This window comes from Chelonus insularis, unplaced genomic scaffold, assembly GCF_013357705.1.
Source record: "Chelonus insularis isolate UGA/USDA-ARS -01 unplaced genomic scaffold, ASM1335770v1 contig_93_pilon, whole genome shotgun sequence".
Classification (NCBI taxonomy): domain Eukaryota; kingdom Metazoa; phylum Arthropoda; class Insecta; order Hymenoptera; family Braconidae; genus Chelonus; species Chelonus insularis.
This window is the reverse complement of record NW_023276782.1, coordinates 2,385,625-2,403,082: the sequence shown is the minus strand read 5'-3', so window position 1 is coordinate 2,403,082 and position 17,458 is coordinate 2,385,625. Positions and strand designations below refer to the sequence as shown.

The 17,458-nt window shown below is 28.9% G+C and overlaps 4 protein-coding genes across 4 annotated transcripts; 1 reads left to right on the top strand and 3 right to left on the bottom strand.

Annotated features, from left to right (window-relative positions):
• Positions 1 to 2,879: 2,879 nt before the first annotated feature.
• Positions 2,880 to 5,488, bottom strand: LOC118072490 (venom metalloproteinase 3-like). Its single transcript, XM_035092398.1, has 11 exons — positions 5,423 to 5,488; positions 5,222 to 5,298; positions 4,969 to 5,032; positions 4,664 to 4,863; positions 4,472 to 4,567; positions 4,237 to 4,381; positions 3,883 to 4,112; positions 3,658 to 3,821; positions 3,375 to 3,566; positions 3,160 to 3,297; positions 2,880 to 3,081 (listed from the first exon to the last, which is right to left on the bottom strand). Exons 1-11 carry the CDS (start codon positions 5,427 to 5,429, stop codon positions 2,880 to 2,882), a joined length of 1,515 nt encoding a protein of 504 aa, XP_034948289.1. The 5' UTR covers positions 5,430 to 5,488.
• Positions 5,489 to 7,650: 2,162 nt separating this feature from the next.
• On the top strand, positions 7,651 to 10,381 carry LOC118072489 (venom metalloproteinase 3-like). Its single transcript, XM_035092397.1, has 11 exons — positions 7,651 to 7,657; positions 7,734 to 7,804; positions 7,873 to 7,933; positions 8,033 to 8,229; positions 8,302 to 8,394; positions 8,572 to 8,755; positions 9,053 to 9,273; positions 9,347 to 9,501; positions 9,599 to 9,796; positions 9,883 to 10,020; positions 10,096 to 10,381. The coding sequence occupies exons 1-11, from the start codon at positions 7,651 to 7,653 to the stop codon at positions 10,379 to 10,381; spliced, it is 1,611 nt and encodes a 536-aa protein (XP_034948288.1).
• A 421-nt stretch (positions 10,382 to 10,802) lies between these two features.
• On the bottom strand, positions 10,803 to 11,243 carry LOC118072376 (histone H2B-like). The gene has a single exon (XM_035092190.1). The coding sequence runs from the start codon at positions 11,215 to 11,217 to the stop codon at positions 10,843 to 10,845; it is 375 nt and encodes a 124-aa protein (XP_034948081.1). The 5' UTR covers positions 11,218 to 11,243; the 3' UTR covers positions 10,803 to 10,842.
• A 2,316-nt stretch (positions 11,244 to 13,559) lies between these two features.
• On the bottom strand, positions 13,560 to 16,011 carry LOC118072488 (venom metalloproteinase 3-like). The gene is made up of 11 exons (XM_035092396.1): positions 16,005 to 16,011; positions 15,857 to 15,927; positions 15,713 to 15,773; positions 15,450 to 15,640; positions 15,287 to 15,379; positions 15,048 to 15,216; positions 14,735 to 14,961; positions 14,503 to 14,660; positions 14,237 to 14,428; positions 13,927 to 14,073; positions 13,560 to 13,842 (listed from the first exon to the last, which is right to left on the bottom strand). Exons 1-11 carry the CDS (start codon positions 16,009 to 16,011, stop codon positions 13,560 to 13,562), a joined length of 1,599 nt encoding a protein of 532 aa, XP_034948287.1.
• Positions 16,012 to 17,458: the final 1,447 nt, after the last annotated feature.

Sequence of the window (17,458 nt, the reverse complement as noted above, 5' to 3'; positions counted from 1 at the left end):
CTTGATTCACTAGACTATCCAACTTCACATAATATTACTCCAAAAAGTTATTTATCAACTATGAATAGATTATGTCTAAATCAACTAATTTTTGTCATCAATGTATACAAAAGTTTTTTTTAGTGATGGTTCTTGTGTATACACACAATGTCATTGTTTAAATAAAAGTTACATTTTATATTTGGAAAAATAGGGCAGTTTATCATTACATACTTTATGTTGAGACTGTCTGTGTTCTACCTCTGCATTGGAAGATAGACCTCACCAAGAAGATTGTCTCTTTCTTCAAAACAAGATGAAATTTTTTCATCAATCGTCAAGTGTTTATTTTTTATTTGGAGTTGTTGCTTCTGAAGTGCTTTTACAAAATCAGTATAAAAACCAATGTGTCTTGAAAACAATGGTGAATATTTAATTATCATACTTAGTTTATAACTAAGTGTTCTTTAGATAGATGGCTATTCTTATTGTTAAATTTTTTCAAGTTCCAGATATTTAAACATTGTAAAAACGATTACAGTATGATTGTTATTAGTGATGATTCAAATAAAATTAATCCATCTGCGATTCAACAAATAAATGAACAGTTATATTCAGTAATTCTTTTCAAAAAACTTTTGAAGCAGTTCAAAGCATTCCAATATGTGAAGAAAATTGATGCAATTCTGATTAATACTCAATCATCAGAAGAATTAGTTGATAGTCTTGAAAATTTGAGCCGAACAATGTGGTGGAACGTCATGATTCCTGTTTTTATATTGAATCTGCCTTATGATAATTGTAAAATTGCATCGTTAATTTTAGAACGTGTATGGGAGTACAAGATATTAACATCATATTTTTTATGTATTGAAAATAATGAAGTTAGAATTTATACTTACAATCCTTTCACCAATCGAGCACCTAGTAATTGGATAAAAATGACCGATTCGATGGAGGAATCACGATGGACACTCTATCAAAGGACGTATAACAAAGGTAATGCAATCTATTTATTCAATTATATACTAATTGAGAATTTAATTTTACACATTTTTTAGATATTCAATGCCAAGAGCTAGATTTCGATCGAACAAAGTATCTTGATGGATATCAGATTACTGTAGCACATCCAGTAGATACTGATGAAGCCAAACCATTCCTAGGACAATTGGTTAACTATGATGATATACCAGTTGCTAATAATGTAATAGAAGATCACCGAAAGATAATAATTGACTCTCTAGCAATGGAGTTAAATGTAACTCTGCGTCTATATTTTTATGAAAATTTACGCTCTTATAAAAAGCATAAATCAGCGGAATATCAAAAAATCAAAGTTTACCAGAATTCATCAGCAAATTTAATAATGATTCGTCAACCACTTCAATTTTCTTCTAAATTTCTATCAAGAACTAATTTATTTAAGCGAACATATCCTGTTGCTTTTTCAGAGTACATAATTGTTACATACAATCGTGGTTATCAAACACTTGGAGAAAAGCTCTGGGATTTTTATGGCTTTTGGACAATTTTATTTACTACTTTTGTGCTGTTGATAACATTTAGTGTCATTTGGTTGACTGAAAGTAGAAAAACAGCGTTTGCAGTATTTGAAATAATTCGTTTATTAATCAATCATAGTCTTTATACTCGTATGAATACTTTGCCACTTAGGATCTTTTTTATCACAATTTTAATTTATTTTCTGATAGTCCAAGCAACCTTTAATGGTCATTTGGCTAAGTTCCTGACTAAACCAGAATTAAGAAGGCACCCAGTAACTAGAGAAGATTTGAAAGATCTTGGATACACAAAAGTTTATGATTCAAGTTATGTTAAAAAACATTTAGCAGTTACAGACAAACAGAAAACGTTTGGTAGTTATCATACTAGACTATGTTTGAAGCATATTTTGCATAAAGACTCTTCTGTTGCTTGCATTGTTGATCATGAAATGTTACTTATGTTTACAAAGAGAAAAAAACAATTGTACCTCTCTAGAAAACCTTTAGAGACACGTTATAAAGTATTTTCAATCCATAAATATTGGCCTCTAAAAAATCGAGTAAACTTCATTTTCTTGTTCGTTGAAGAATTTGGTTTTCGATCATATAAATTTAATAATTTTGTAAAAAGTATTGAAAATCGCCATGTTGCTGCAACTCATAAGAATTCTGATGACGATTTTCATCCAATAAAATTAGAGAATCTCGTTTTTAGTTTTTCTATTTTAGCTATTGGATTAATTAGTGCTACATTAAGTTTTTTTGTTGAACTCTATCAAGGTCGCCAAATCCAATTCAAAATGTACTCCAGAGTTCAGTTGATCCAACGTGCATTCATTATCAATCAACGATTATTTCATTGAGACATGTGATTTTATAATTTTGCAACTTAAATCATTTTGATTCATAAATAATAGTTCGACATTTTGAGTAAAATAATTAGAAATACGTCGATGATGTCATGAACTGAGAGCAGAATAATTACTATATCAGACAATTAATGAGTAAAATTAATTTTGTAAATACGATATATCTTTATTTTGTTCAAGATTATTAATTTAGATTTTCCATCTTTAGAGATACAGTAGCAATAGAGAATCAAGAATTCATGAAATAAAGATGTAAATGTTTTAATACATAAGAGATATCATTGGTATTAAATATAGAGGTCAAATATACAATAATAAGCACTCCTGTCACATATTTTTGTTTAGAAAGGAATCTACTCCAAATAAATAAACTTTACTATGTATTTTTTTTTTATCAAATACCCAAAATAAATGTTCTGTATATTCATAATCTCTTATTATCTTGGTATATTTAATCATTTTCCCATAGTTTTGGAATACATTATTTTATTAACAATGTTTTTTATACTTATTTTTAGATTCATCAATTGTGATGTTTATCTAAAATTATAAAAGGATTTCCAATAACTTTCCAATTATTGTTTTCAGGCAATACAGAACGAATATCAAATATTTGATAATCAACAGATTGAGCATCATCTGGTACTTTTTCGTCATCTGAAGAAGAATTTGGTTCCAAGTCTTTGTACTGCTCTGGTACGTTGTACAAGCATTGAGGACTTGTCCTGATAAAAAAACAAACACAATTTAAATAATTAAAATCTTAGATAAATCATCAATAACTTAATATGTGAATATCTTACATTAGAAATAATGCAAAATCTTTTACAGAACATTGAGACCATTTGTACTGGTTTGATGTGGGTGATCGTGTCACTCCTGACATTAGAAAACCTGCATCATCACCTCCACATTCTGGTCTATCATGATCAGCTCCAAGTCTTAAATTTCGAAAGAAAAACGATTGTTTACATTTAATAATGACTTTTCTTAACTAACTTAATGATTATGCACTCACGTATGTCCCAATTCATGAGCTGCAACAAGAACACCTCTATATTTTCCATCATCATTTATGATTCCTGCTTTTTTTACTACATGATCTACATGATTGATATAACATGCACCTCTAAACTCTGCTAAACCAACTTCAGATGTTATAATGTTGGACTTATTGGTAATTTTAACCGAGGTTTTAGTAGATTTTTTTCTAGTTTGAAATAAATAGTTCATTAAACTTCTCTAAATTCAGTAATAAAAGATCTTTCTATTTTTTTAAATAGAAACGTATAAATACGTACAATGTTTGAATCATTGCAACATCATAACTATCCATTGGAATAATGTCTTGATAATCATACAACCACTCTTCTACTTCACTTAAAGCACCTTCGAAATGTAATTTTTCATTGTCTGCATCAATATTGATAGAATTGTCATTTATAAAGTCAAATGCTGTCATATCCTACGACATGTAATAATGTAAATTGTGAATTTGTTTTAATCAATCTTTATTTTTAACTGACCTCAGCCACAACAACTCCAGCAATACTGAGCTTGTATTCAGGATCCCTTAGATTTTGAAACAACATGTCTACTTGACTCCAAAAATTTAGAACATAAGTTAACAAATGATCATTGGTCATGAAATTACGTTTCAGTGAATAATCAACGAGTGGTAAAATTTCTGGATAAACAACATTAGGTCTGGGCACGAATGGATTAAATGAGTCTGGTATCAAATTGTTGAACATTGCTAGAACAGATATATCAAATAAATAGCAAAGTACAATAAAATAAAAAAAAGTTTTTTAGTAAAAACAAAGTTTATAAGAAAAAACAAGTAATTAATTATTCAACAAAATACGATGATGACTTACGATCTGAAAAAGTTCCTTCAAGATCATTCATATGTTGAGCAATGTAATAACCATTACCAGTTGTAGTAAAATAACTTCTTCTTTCAGTTAAAAAACGACTTGGAATTCGATGGATAGTTAGATTTAGAGCTCTAATTACACCAGTCTATCAACCAAATGCAAGAATTTTTTAATTAATTTATGCATAATAGTAAATAAAAAGATGATTAAACAATTATTTTTTTCAAAATATTACTTCAATGTGTTTTTCACCGTTAGGTTCTTCATTTACACTTAAAGAAGCTAAGTGATTTTCATCTCTATATATTTCAGTAGAATAATCAGCAAAGGGCTGCAAATGAATAAATCATCAATATTTTTAATCACTAAGAGTGATGATAATATCAAATAAAAAAACTCTTTATAATGAGATATCTTGTTAGCTTACATAATCAATTGTATAATTAATTCCTTCTGATGATGTTCTGAAATAATAAACAGGAGTGTTTGGTCCAACAAGTGGGCTTAACAATTCCAAGCTCAAATCAATATCCTTGTTGAATACTGAAAATGAAAGGGGAATAATTCCATTGATTGATCTCTTTTGATGCTTGGACCAGTTGATATGGATGACATCATACTTAGGAACTAAAAATAATAATAAAGTTATTGTAATCAGATTCAATATTAATCAAATTAATTAAAAAAAAAAAAACAATTACAGTGTTCTTTACTTTAAAAGTAAATCCTTACTTTTGTTTTTATCATGAGTTCCAAAAATTCGTATACGTTCTTCAGGTGGTAATAATTTATGTACCTAATTAAATAATAATTTATTAATGATCTATTTATTGAATTAAGTTAATATTTTGAATAGTTATTAGCACTAAACTTTCATTAATTAAAAATAATTCTTGGTATTTTTTGACTTAATAATCTTTTTAGATTTAAAAGCAACATTGATATATATTGTTGTAATACATTTTTTAAATTCTGTCATACATACCTGTTTCCACTGTAGCTCCATTGATGACACCATCATCAGAAGCATCAAAAATGCCACCAGTCTCATTAGATAATTTTCTAAATTGAGATACAAAAAAAAATGAATTTAAACATTTACAAAACTATTGTCTATAATAACTTTCAGTCATGATAAACTGTTTGTTTCTGAATGAAATCATTAGTAGTAAACTCTTATACTCACTTGCCATTATGTTACAATAAAAACAATTGTCATAAAATCTCAACAAGTTCCTTAAACTCAATTCTATCTTCAATTACAAATAACTGATTACTAGCTTCAGAAGTGATATAATTATATAGTAGCCATCCAGGTTTTTATCTAACTTTATCTATTAGTATAAAATTTATAATAATCCCTTACAATAACGAAAGATAAGAATTCCGTCAGTGATCCAACTGGTAAGTCCACATATAAAAAAGCTTTCAAACTATTATGAGTTTGTCTAATAATGAGTCAAAAATATATCAATGCCATACAAACAATGTTATAAAAATCTATGATGACATTGATGATCAATTTAAGAAATGAAAATCTTCAATGAGACTGATGATTCCCAAAATGGAGTTTAATTATAGGTGGCAATTGGAACATCGAGATATATTATACATATGAATTATGTTTGAACAATTCTATAATAAAAACATGGTTGTAAGGATTATCTGTTTGAATTAGCAGGTCATGCATTTGGAATTTTTTGCTTACGTGATATTATGCTATCTAACATTTACTTAGAAAGATGTATAATTGTGGTATATGAAGCTTTATTCAGCTGTTAGAACAAAACAAATAAATTTTGTCACAGGTATTTAATAGATAGTAAGTAAGTAGTAATAATAAAAAGATATAATAAAACGAATGTTCTAATAGTGTAATGTAAAAGTCTAAAGTATATCATTTCCAGGGAAAGTTTCATCAGACAGTTGTTACCTGATATTTTGCAGATAAGTTGATGAAATGCTCAGCTGATGTGACTATGACTTTTGGCACAATTATTTATTATTGATCCATTTAATATATGAACATAAATGAAATAGAATACTCACTATTTTCACCATTGTAAATAAATAATTGTGAGGTATAGCAGAGTATGACACACAACTTATAATTATCTCAGATTAAATATACTTCAAATTTAATTCGATGAAATAGACATCATCATATCATTTCATCAGGATTGAATTATAATCCGAAAAAACCCTGTCGTAAAGTCAGTAATAAAGAAATTATAAGGTGATTTTAATTATCAATAGCTAAGTTTATAAATTAGACGTAGATCTGCTAATTATTATTAATTGATATTTTATGTAAAAATAGTTGATATAAAAATTCAAGTGTTTATAAAGAAAAAATTTTTAATTATTAAATACTTAAATGTTTACAATGTTACAATGTTAAATGTTAATACGTTTTGACAAATTTTCAAGTAAATGTTTAAAAGCGTAAACATATTTACATGTTTATAAACATGTTGTATACAATGTATATTGTAAGAACGAATGCCCTTTTCTTACTTGAGAAATTTATTGTTTTCCATCCTTACATTTTTCTCTTGGAGAAATTCTCATTCAACCTATAAAAGGCGGACGATAAGTGCAAATATTGAGAGACTTTTGAGACGTGCATTTTACAAACACCGGATGAAAAATCTGTATAATTCCGCTCTGCTTAATTTGAGGAACGTTTTGGAGCAGAACTAGTTTGGAGTTCCGCAGGTTCGTTTTTTTTCACACGGGCATGCATACATCTATCCATTTTAAAACCTTATAATAGGCTTTTAAATATCTCAAAACGTGAAAATGTGATAAAATTACATTCTTTAAAAATCAACCCTATCACTATAACTTCCTAATGGGAAGTTGATAATAATAATCTTCATGAACTACTTATAAGTGAAGTAAAGTATGGAGTAAAAAGTTTAAATATAGAAAATAAGTTGATGTTGACATAAAAATAAATAAAAACTCAAATAAAATGAAAAGTATTTATGTATTTTAGAATCAATGACAATTGCAAATATTTAAAAATTGTATGATTCACAACGAAAATAAATTTTACATAAAAAATATTCTGTAATAATACATAAATTAGTCTCAATTGACCCTGAAAAGCAAATATATGGCCTAGGAAACGATATTGTAATGTACTTCCTAATATTTATTGATGATTTATCCATAACACAGAAAACATATTTTCTATACTATCTATAGTAAAAAACTTCACTTTATATACCTGTCATTCGTTCAGGTGCAATATGTTATGACAAAAATAAAATATTAGATCTATGAATTTCTGATTGATGTACCAAGTGGATTCCATTTGGTATATAAAAAGTTGAAGATGTTGCTAGTATGATAGTTTCTTTTGGTAGGTTGAAAAGAAAACTGGATTTAATAATAAACCTTCTCATCATGTCAGGTAATTATAAACCTTTTGACTCGATAATGAATTATTCAGAAGAGAAGTAAATATATAATAAATGATTCATTTCTAGGATACAAGCCAGCGAAATTGATTTTAATATTAATCATATTCAACTCTCTTGAAGCATCGATATCAAAAACGGTACGAAAACAGATTTTAATTAATAAGATATTGAATTCATCTAAACAAAATACAAATAAAAATTTTAGATTGACGAGAAAATACCTGATGAACAGTGGGCTAAACTTTTTCCAGGGTCTAACAATGAAGGTAAGTTTTCGATGATACTCAAATTTGCAGTATGGAATAGTTAGACTTTTAATTTATAATTTGTAAAGTATATTTTTTTAAAAATTTTTATTAATTCAGTTCCAGAGTATGACATTGTTCCAATTCATCCATCACGAATACAGAAAAGAGATGCTGATCAAAAGACACATATTCATATGAAGGCCTTTGGAGAACATATCAAATTATGGTTGAACCCTGTAGATGGAGTATTAGCAAGTATAGAAACTCCTGTTCAAACAATTTTACCTGGATTTAATATTGCAGAACATCCACATGTAAGTAACTTGTGATTGAAAAATAATCAGAAAGCTAAAAAATGAAACTCAACATCATCGAATTTATTGAAGGTTGTTGCTGATACTCTAATTTCATTGTATGAAGACTTCTCTCAAGCTACTACTTTAGCTATCAATGATACTCCAGATGGAAAATCTGTATTGGTAAGCCCTTAATAAAACTTCTAAATTAATATTTTCCTATAAAAGAAAATTCATATCAAGATCAATTTTTTACTAGAATTAAATAAAAAGAATTTATCATACTTACTTGCTAAAGTTCTAACTTTATGAAGGAATGATTTTTAATGAGTTACTTTTCTAAATTTCTTTTTTATTTAGCATGGAGTAATTGGTGCTCATGACATCTATATTCGTCCTATTCCTGAAAATTATATCAACTATGCAAGAAGATATAGAAGATCAGTTGATGATGCTTCAGAATTGGACTTTGATAATCGTACTATGTATCATATTGCCTTCAAAAGACCTCAAGATAAAAAGTATCCCATTGATGTTGATACTCGTAAGTTTTTTCTTTCATGTACCTTGATGCCATTGACAAATTGATTTTTTTTAATATAACAAATAATTATAAAAATCCACATCAATGACAAAAATAAACATAAAGTAGAAAAATAAATTTAAATAAATCCTTTTGAATGATCTAAATATCATTGATGATTATTGAAGGCTCATAGAGGAAAAAAATGATTTATACCATAAGCGATTTTATCAATGGTTTAAAATTTGAATTATAGAATTGCAGTGTAATTATTTAAATGTTATTAAACAATTTTAATTGTTACTTTCTCATTTTCAGTGATACAAAATTCATCTAGATCTAAACGATCGATACATCCAGAAACCTTATATGTAGAAGTAATGGTTATTATGGACTATTCATTGTTCAAATTGTTTGATTTTGATCTTCCTAAGGCAATAGAATACGTATTACTCTATTGGAATGGCGTAGATATGAAATACAGAGGTATTGAAAACCCAAAATTTAGACTGAATGTCGCTAGTATAATGGTTGCTACGGTAAGGCTCAATTAAATTACAATTTTTTATTTTTTTACTAATCATGATAATTATTATCTAAAATATCCCACAGAGTCCTTTTTCTCTTTCATACATGCAACATAAATATCCAGACGAATCACATGATCTGTTAATTGATGAGGCACTAACGCATTTTATGGAATGGTTGTGCACTTTAAGTCAACGACATGAACATCTCCATTTCGATGCAGCTATTACTATGACTTCGTGAGTATAAATTTGAGAAAAAATCAAATCAACTTAGAAGTATCTGAAACATAGTGTAAATGGAGTAAACTTGTAACATTAATTATTATCCTTGTAGAGAAATCTCTTGTGTAATAGAAGGAAATAAATGTCAAAGAGGTCTTGATGGTATAGCATCAAGAGGTAGTATTTGTGAAGGCAGAAAATTGCTGCATATGAATGGAGAATATTATCCTGTTCTTAGAAGAACTGCTATTGTCCACGATACAGCTGGATTTCAAAGTATAGGTCCTGCTGCCCATGAGCTTGGACATTTGTAAGTGAATTATTGAATCCATTGGAAATGAAAGTATTTAAATATTTTGATTGTTAATATTAAAGGTAACTATTAAACTTTTCAAGGCTTGGGGCTATACATGATGAGCAGGGTCTCAATAATTGCAATCTAACTACTGGTATTATGTCAAGTATGACACAGTTGGGAACTAATATGTCAGACTGGTCTACTTGTTCATTAAAGGCATTTGAAGATTTATTACTGTGAGTAATTGATAGTAATAATAATGAAATAAATACCAATTAATTAAGTCTACTAATTTATGAATTTTTGTATAGCACTGATCGAATGACATGTCTCTACAATAAACCAAGAGTTAAAACAGTGTTTCCTGCATTTTTGCCAGGAAGGGCATTAACTGCTGATGAACAATGTTATGAACTTGAATCTACAAAGGCAGTTGTTATTGATGATAGAATTTGTCGAGAATTAGTATGTGTGTCCAAAATTGATCGCTTTGCGAATGAAACCTATTACAATGGTGCAGCTGAGGGTACAACTTGTGGTATAGGAAAGTTATGTATTCATGGCGAATGCATTTTTGAAGCTGATGTGAAATGGTAAAAAATGACAGGAAATGTTCAGAATTTATTGTAATGTGCTTATACTTATTTTGATTAATTTGGAAAATAAACTTTAAATTTAAACTGATTTATAATACTTGTGTTAATATGAGCCATTCCAAAATATTAGAGTATATTATCTACCTACACTATTCATATTTCATTAGAATACATATCAATAGGGTATGAAAGTTTTAAAAGTTGATTATATTGATGACTGGTCATGTTAAATTGTTAAAACTGGTAAGTAATTATCTAATTTGAAAATTAACTGTTTTGATCATTCAAGAATGAAATAGATGTTATAATGTTGTATTGACAATGTGAGAATTTAGTATAGATAACTTTTAAATAACTGAAATGAAATAATTAAAATTAGGTATTTAACAACTTGATAGATTTACGTAAAGAAAATTTGATGGTCCTGAAAAGGACCGTTTTGGAATACCCGAAGGTATTGATTTATTTAGAGCTGGTGTACTTGGTGACGGCTTTAGTGCCTTCACTAACTGCATGCTTGGCGAGTTCTCCAGGAAGTAGTAGGCGAACAGCAGTTTGGATCTCCCGGGATGTAATGGTTGACTTCTTGTTGTAATGAGCCAAACGGGATGATTCAGCAGCAATGCGCTCGAAGATGTCGTTTACAAAGCTGTTCATGATGCTCATAGCTTTGCTGGAGACTCCAGTATCAGGATGTACTTGTTTCAAGACTTTGTAGATGTAAATAGCGTAACTCTCCTTCCTCTTACGCTTCTTCTTGTTCTTGTCGCTCTTCGAAATGTTTTTCTGGGCTTTGCCAGATTTTTTGACGGCTTTTCCACTGACTTTAGGAGGCATGGTGATGCGTTAATAATAAGACTTGAGATTCAAGGCTCGGTGTAGTGCACTGGGACGATTTTTTTATTATACTGTTCATGATAGTATCTCCGAACCAATCATAATCGATTTAGAAAAAAGAACGACGCTCATTGGCTCGGAGATAACTCGTCAGAAACATACAACACGAGTGAGAACACGGAGTGGGGGAAGAGATTCGAGCGATCTGATTGGTTCGGAGATACTTTTACTCAGAATGTGCAGCTGTTACCGTATACTGGAAGTGAGTAATTTTCCAAACAATTTATTTATTACATTGATAAAACATATGGATGTGTTATAAGAAGTAAAGTAAACAGCAAATGATTGAATTTTATTTGGTTTTGATGATAATGAATTTACTCCATTCAGGTACAGTTAATATATCACACATTTGAAAAATAGTTTTATAAACAAATACTTGTAAGAAATAATTAACATTCTTCATTTGTATTTTTAGTAAGTTAAATTTTTAATTTATAATAGAACTTAATGAAAGGATGAATCAACGTATTAAATACTGTTTAAGTTGAAATCCCTAAAATGAATTGAGTTAAATGTTTTCATAATGAATTGCCGGCTTAAGTTGAAGCATGGCAAACTCGTATTTTGTTGAAGCATAGATAGAGACACTTATAGAATGGTTTACTACAAACTCAATGTGTCTTTCATTTCTTTTGATAGTATAGAAAGCATGTACAGTGAATGTAGAAAGTATTTTGATAAATTTTTTATTTATATACTTGTCTGAAAAACATTTAGAAAAGCAAGCTTTACCCTGCGCTTTAATATCGAATAGGTTATAAATGAGTTGAGGACTACTTGATAAATATTAAAGAATCCTTTTACTGAATCTGGCCAGAAGTCAGTGTTTGTCTGCCTTTGTCATTGATACATGTTGAGTACACTCTGAATAGAACGAGTGAACCTTCCTTAATGTTGGTTTACAGTTATTAGTTGACCATGAAGCATGTCAAATCTCTTGCTGAGAACAATGCTAATAGTAGCTAAGCTACCATTGTTAAATTAAAGTCAAAGCAAGTTTTGACAATTGTTTGAGCTGTGAGCCTTGAATTGCAAACATCGTTGCCATTTAAGGTCACGTGACTATTTCAGGTATAAGGGTCTTGCGGACTACACCTGACCCTGCATGCAAATTTGATTTTTAGACCAGGATGTCATGAGGACCTTAAAATTAAACATAATTACAAGTAAAAGTAGGTAAACTGGACTCTTGGGAGTTAGGATAGCTCCTATAATTTTTGTAATAGTAAGTAAGAGCATTTCTGAGCTCCTGATGATAATTCCAACAATTTTCCCCTTTTCTTTCTAAGTTGGAATTGGTTCAGTTCGAATTCCAAAATTGTCCATTGACATAAATGTTAGAACTATTATTAATATATATTTGATTCAATTACATTTCATAAAATAGAACACAAGCTGTTGATCTGGATATAGCTTTGATAACATTTTGCATACTCTAAATTGATTGCTTGGACATATTGCATTTTTTATATGAGATAATTCAGTTCAATCAAATATATATTAATAATAGTTCTAACATTTATGTCAATGGACAATTTTGGAATTCGAACTGAACCAATTCCAACTTAGAAAGAAAAGGGGAAAATTGTTGGAATTATGATCAGGAGCTCAGAAATGCTCTTACTTACTATTACAAAAATTATAGGAGCTATCCTAACTCCCAAGAGTCCAGTTTACCTACTTTTACTTGTAATTATGTTTAATTTTAAGGTCCTCATGACATCCTGGTCTAAAAATCAAATTTGCATGCAGGGTCAGGTGTAGTCCGCAAGACCCTTATACCTGAAATAGTCACGTGACCTTAAATGGCAACGATGTTTGCAATTTCTTTTTTTTTTATATATATATGGTCTCCTGTGATGTTATTGCAAATTTTTTCGCTCCCAATGATTTACGAAGCCATGTTTCATAAGTTTCATAAGTAACATGTAACTAGAAATAAAATTTCACTTATTGCAATTATAGAAAATATTTCTGGAGATCAGAAACAAAAGATTCAGAAAAAATCATCGTGTTAATCTGTGTACATGTTTGTTAATTTTATTATTGGAAATTCTAAGTCTTCTTTCCTCTTTTAAACATTTTTAATATGGAAGGTTGACAACAAAAAGAAATTGTTTCATATGCACATCTTGTTTTATTTAATAAATTTTTTCAGTTCATGATCAACATGTTCGAAATGGCAATAAATAATTTTTTTCAAATCATGCAATGATATTTAACACTATTATTGTATACCATTTGCATTATTACTATAAAATATGATTCAAAGTTATTCATTATTGAATGCTTGCCAAAGGCACACACTTGCTATGTAGGCATATACTCTTCGGTCCACATCGAGTGCCTTCAGCAGCTTCGAATGATTGGATGTAATACCCAGGTCTATTAGGATCTACACATGCAAGCGACCGGCATATACTTTCATTGATTACATGTGCTCTTGTTCCAACATAGTGAAAACATTGTTGGTTAGCATCCATCATTTGTCCTGGTAAAAATCGTGATATTTTGTCTCCAGTTCCTTTCGGTTGATTAAATAGACAAGTTGGTTCTTTATTGCTAAAAAAATTGTATAGAACAAAGATTATAATTTTGAATACTCTTAAAAAAAAATTATAGAATAATAAAGCCAAAGATATTTACTTGAGGTACTCTTGGAACTCTGTTAAGGAACAGTAAGACCATTCTGAACCATTATCTGTAAATTTAACACTTGGAGTCATAATATGACCTTTATTAGCATCACAGTTTTGATTCTTCCAATTATCACCGTCATGATTAACTCCAAATCTAGAAAATGTTCATTAACTGAATTAATTTTTCAATCGTAATTAAGTATTTTAATTTTAATATAATCAACAATAGACCAAGATCATCAACAAAGAAAAATCATAGATCAATTTTTTTCAAACTCATTCCAATCATATAACAAAAAATATAAAATTCAACATACAAATGACCCAGCTCATGAGCAGTTGTCCGAATGCCTTCGAAATCTGCAAAATCATAAACTACACCATGGCCCCGTCTCCATAGTCGGTTTGGATCATTTGGTGCTCTAAATGGTTTACAATACAGTCCTACATTAGCATATCCAATACTGCCTGGGAAACATCCGCCTGGTTTATTAACGCAAAGAGTTCGCCTAAAAAATCATGAATTAATAACATCAATACCAAAAGCATGTGTAAATTTATGAGTATTTTTTATTATACATACGAAGTTAGAGTAATAGCAGTATCAAAAGAGTCATGTCCAATCATCTGTCCCAACCATCCCATCCATGGTTCAGATTGTTGTAGTAGAACATCAGCATTCAACAAGGCAGGTTTGGTATTATAGTAAACCTCTTGAGCATAAGGAAGAGCCTCTGGGTCCTACAAATTGATATAATATAATAATAAACAGTTTTATAGCTTATACATTTAAAATGAAACGAAAAAGTTCTTACAGCAGCAACAATTATTCCAGCAACGTTCAGTCTATATTTAGGAGTATCAAAAGAACGGTATTTAAGATCAACTGCGTTGAAAAATGCCAATGTATATCGTACAGCAAAGTCTAAACTATAATTCATCTTTTGAAATAATGGGTAATCAATGACCACCATTATTTCAGGGTAAACCGTATTAATTTGGGAATATTTATTAGGCTGATTATTCCAAAGATTTTGCAGAGCTAGAAAAATAAAATACCAATCATTCATAAAATTAAATAATAAAATTTTTTTTGCAATTATTATCTAAAAAATTTTCAGCACTTACGATTTAGTAATTTGTTCAGATATTGTCGCCCATCTGGTACCTTATAAACAATATGATACTGATGATCTGGGAAAGCTTCAGTATTATTATCAGCTGATCTAGGATATCTTCGATAATTACCATTTGGAAATGGTTGGACATAATATTGATTGTTACCAATTGCTCCGTACTAATTGTAAAATTAAATCATTTAGTAATGATGTTTGATAATTTATTTGAAAAAAGTTTATTCTATTTACCAATTGTATAGCTCCTTGTTTAAGATTATCAATGTAAAGAGTAGCAGCGCTAGCATGATCTTGATACATTCGTGGGATGATTTGCCTCATGTACTTTAGAGAAGAAAAAATTATTAAGTAAATGAATGAATTCAAGATATATTATTAATAATTATATACGTACATTTGGTTGTTCAATTAATTGGTCACGGTTACGTAGAAGCCAAACTCGAGTTTGATAAGATGCTAGGGTTCCTTCTTGAGGATTGAGCCATAACTTGATATTTTCACCAAAAGCTGTGAGTGTGAGATGGAATCCTCCATTAAGAGCTCTTTTTTGTAATCTTGATTTATGAATAGGTACAATTTCATATTCTGTAAAAAAAAGTTTATATCATAGTTTACATGGTTCGTTTTTGAATTTTATTAATTAAATGTTAGAATTACCGTGTTCTGCAGCTAAAGGAAACATTCCTACAATCTCTTCTCGCGACAATTGTTCTGGAGTCTGAAATTTTAAATAGTTTTAATAGGAGGTATGTATATTTCAAAAAAAAATGTTAATGTAATTAAATAATCCAATCTTCCTACCTCTTGAGATAATACAGATCCAACAACTCCCAGGAAAACCAGACCCAAAATAATTTTTGCAACTTTGAAAGCTGGAATGAATGTTTCCAAAATTTTAATGAGTTAATGGTCAGTTTATTTTTAAGGATGAATTAATTTTAATAATTACCTGCCATGGTGCTTAGGTATCTGGTTTTATCAATTTTTCAGAGAAAAAAAGAAAACTTAAATGTGATACCATCATAAAAAATTTTGCCTTTATAAAGCTAAAATATCTTCGATAGTTCATTGATGAATTGCTATATTATTCAAGTAAATCAATCAAAAACTTCATAAATAAAAATATTTTTTGTATTTATTTGCTTAAACTTGATATTTGACCGTCAATATTGACAGCAACATACTGTATTAGACAACCATGGAAAATTTCTTTTTAAGTTTATAAAATATTACATGCCCTATGATAAGTCTTCTGGTATTGTCGTAAGTATTTTGAAATTTATTAGGGCATTTTTTTTTTATGAAGACAAACAACATTTTATTTATTATTATTTTTCTAGTCAGGTCAATATCTGTTGGTGCAATACGATGATGCTTCATGTTAGAGGAAGTGTAGTTGTGTTCAAGACGTTGCTGAAGTCGTTTAGAATTCTTCAAGCATTGCAGATGGTAAGGACTTGAAGTCATGGTTGTTCATTTCTACTATTGCTATTAGAAAACATAAAATAAGAAGATATATTTCCAAATGAGTTTATTTCTATTTTAAACTAGCTAAATGGTTATTAGAATCATATATCTTCTTTTTGCATTAATATTGTCTTTTCAATAAAGGTTTCAGATTTTCTATTTCTAGTGGTGTTAAGATAACAAACTTTGTTGATGAACTTTCATTAAAGTTGACTGAGTGGAGCTTCTTTGACGATAATTATGAAGATCAAGTTAACTTCTATTTCGATAATTCACTATTTTTTACGTTAATATTATATTGCAATAAAAACATATTTTTACAAAATTTTATTATGGTTTCTTGAAGTTGAAAAATTGTAGTTATTGATGAGACATGACCAGAATTAACGAATTAGTATTAAATAAGTTTAATTTTTGCAAATGAAAACATTCTAAAAACAATTGACAAAAAAATCATTACTAGTATTCTGTTGAATAAAAAGTAAAACATAATTCATGTGGTTATTTGTAAATTTAATAATATTTACAATTATCACTTATAAATACAGTTATCTGGATGATTAATAACCATGTGTGACCCAACTTTTTTGTTAGTGTTAGTTTTTGCTTTATATGAGACATAAATAGATCTTTTTATAAATTATTGATCAAATAAACCTCCACGATAACACCTTTGTACAGTATAATATATATTTTTTTCTTCTTTAAAATTGATATTATTTGTGTAAAATTCGTTGCAGGTAATAATTTTGAATGTCATATAACTGGAACACTACTAACTTTTTCTACTGAAGGAAACATAATTTAAAATGATTAAATCATTTTTACCAGTTGTCTATGAAGTAGAATTTGAAAATATTGTGATAAATTGATAAAGACGATGCTAATTATGATGACTGATTCATTTTTTAAATTAATAAATACTTATTAATAGTA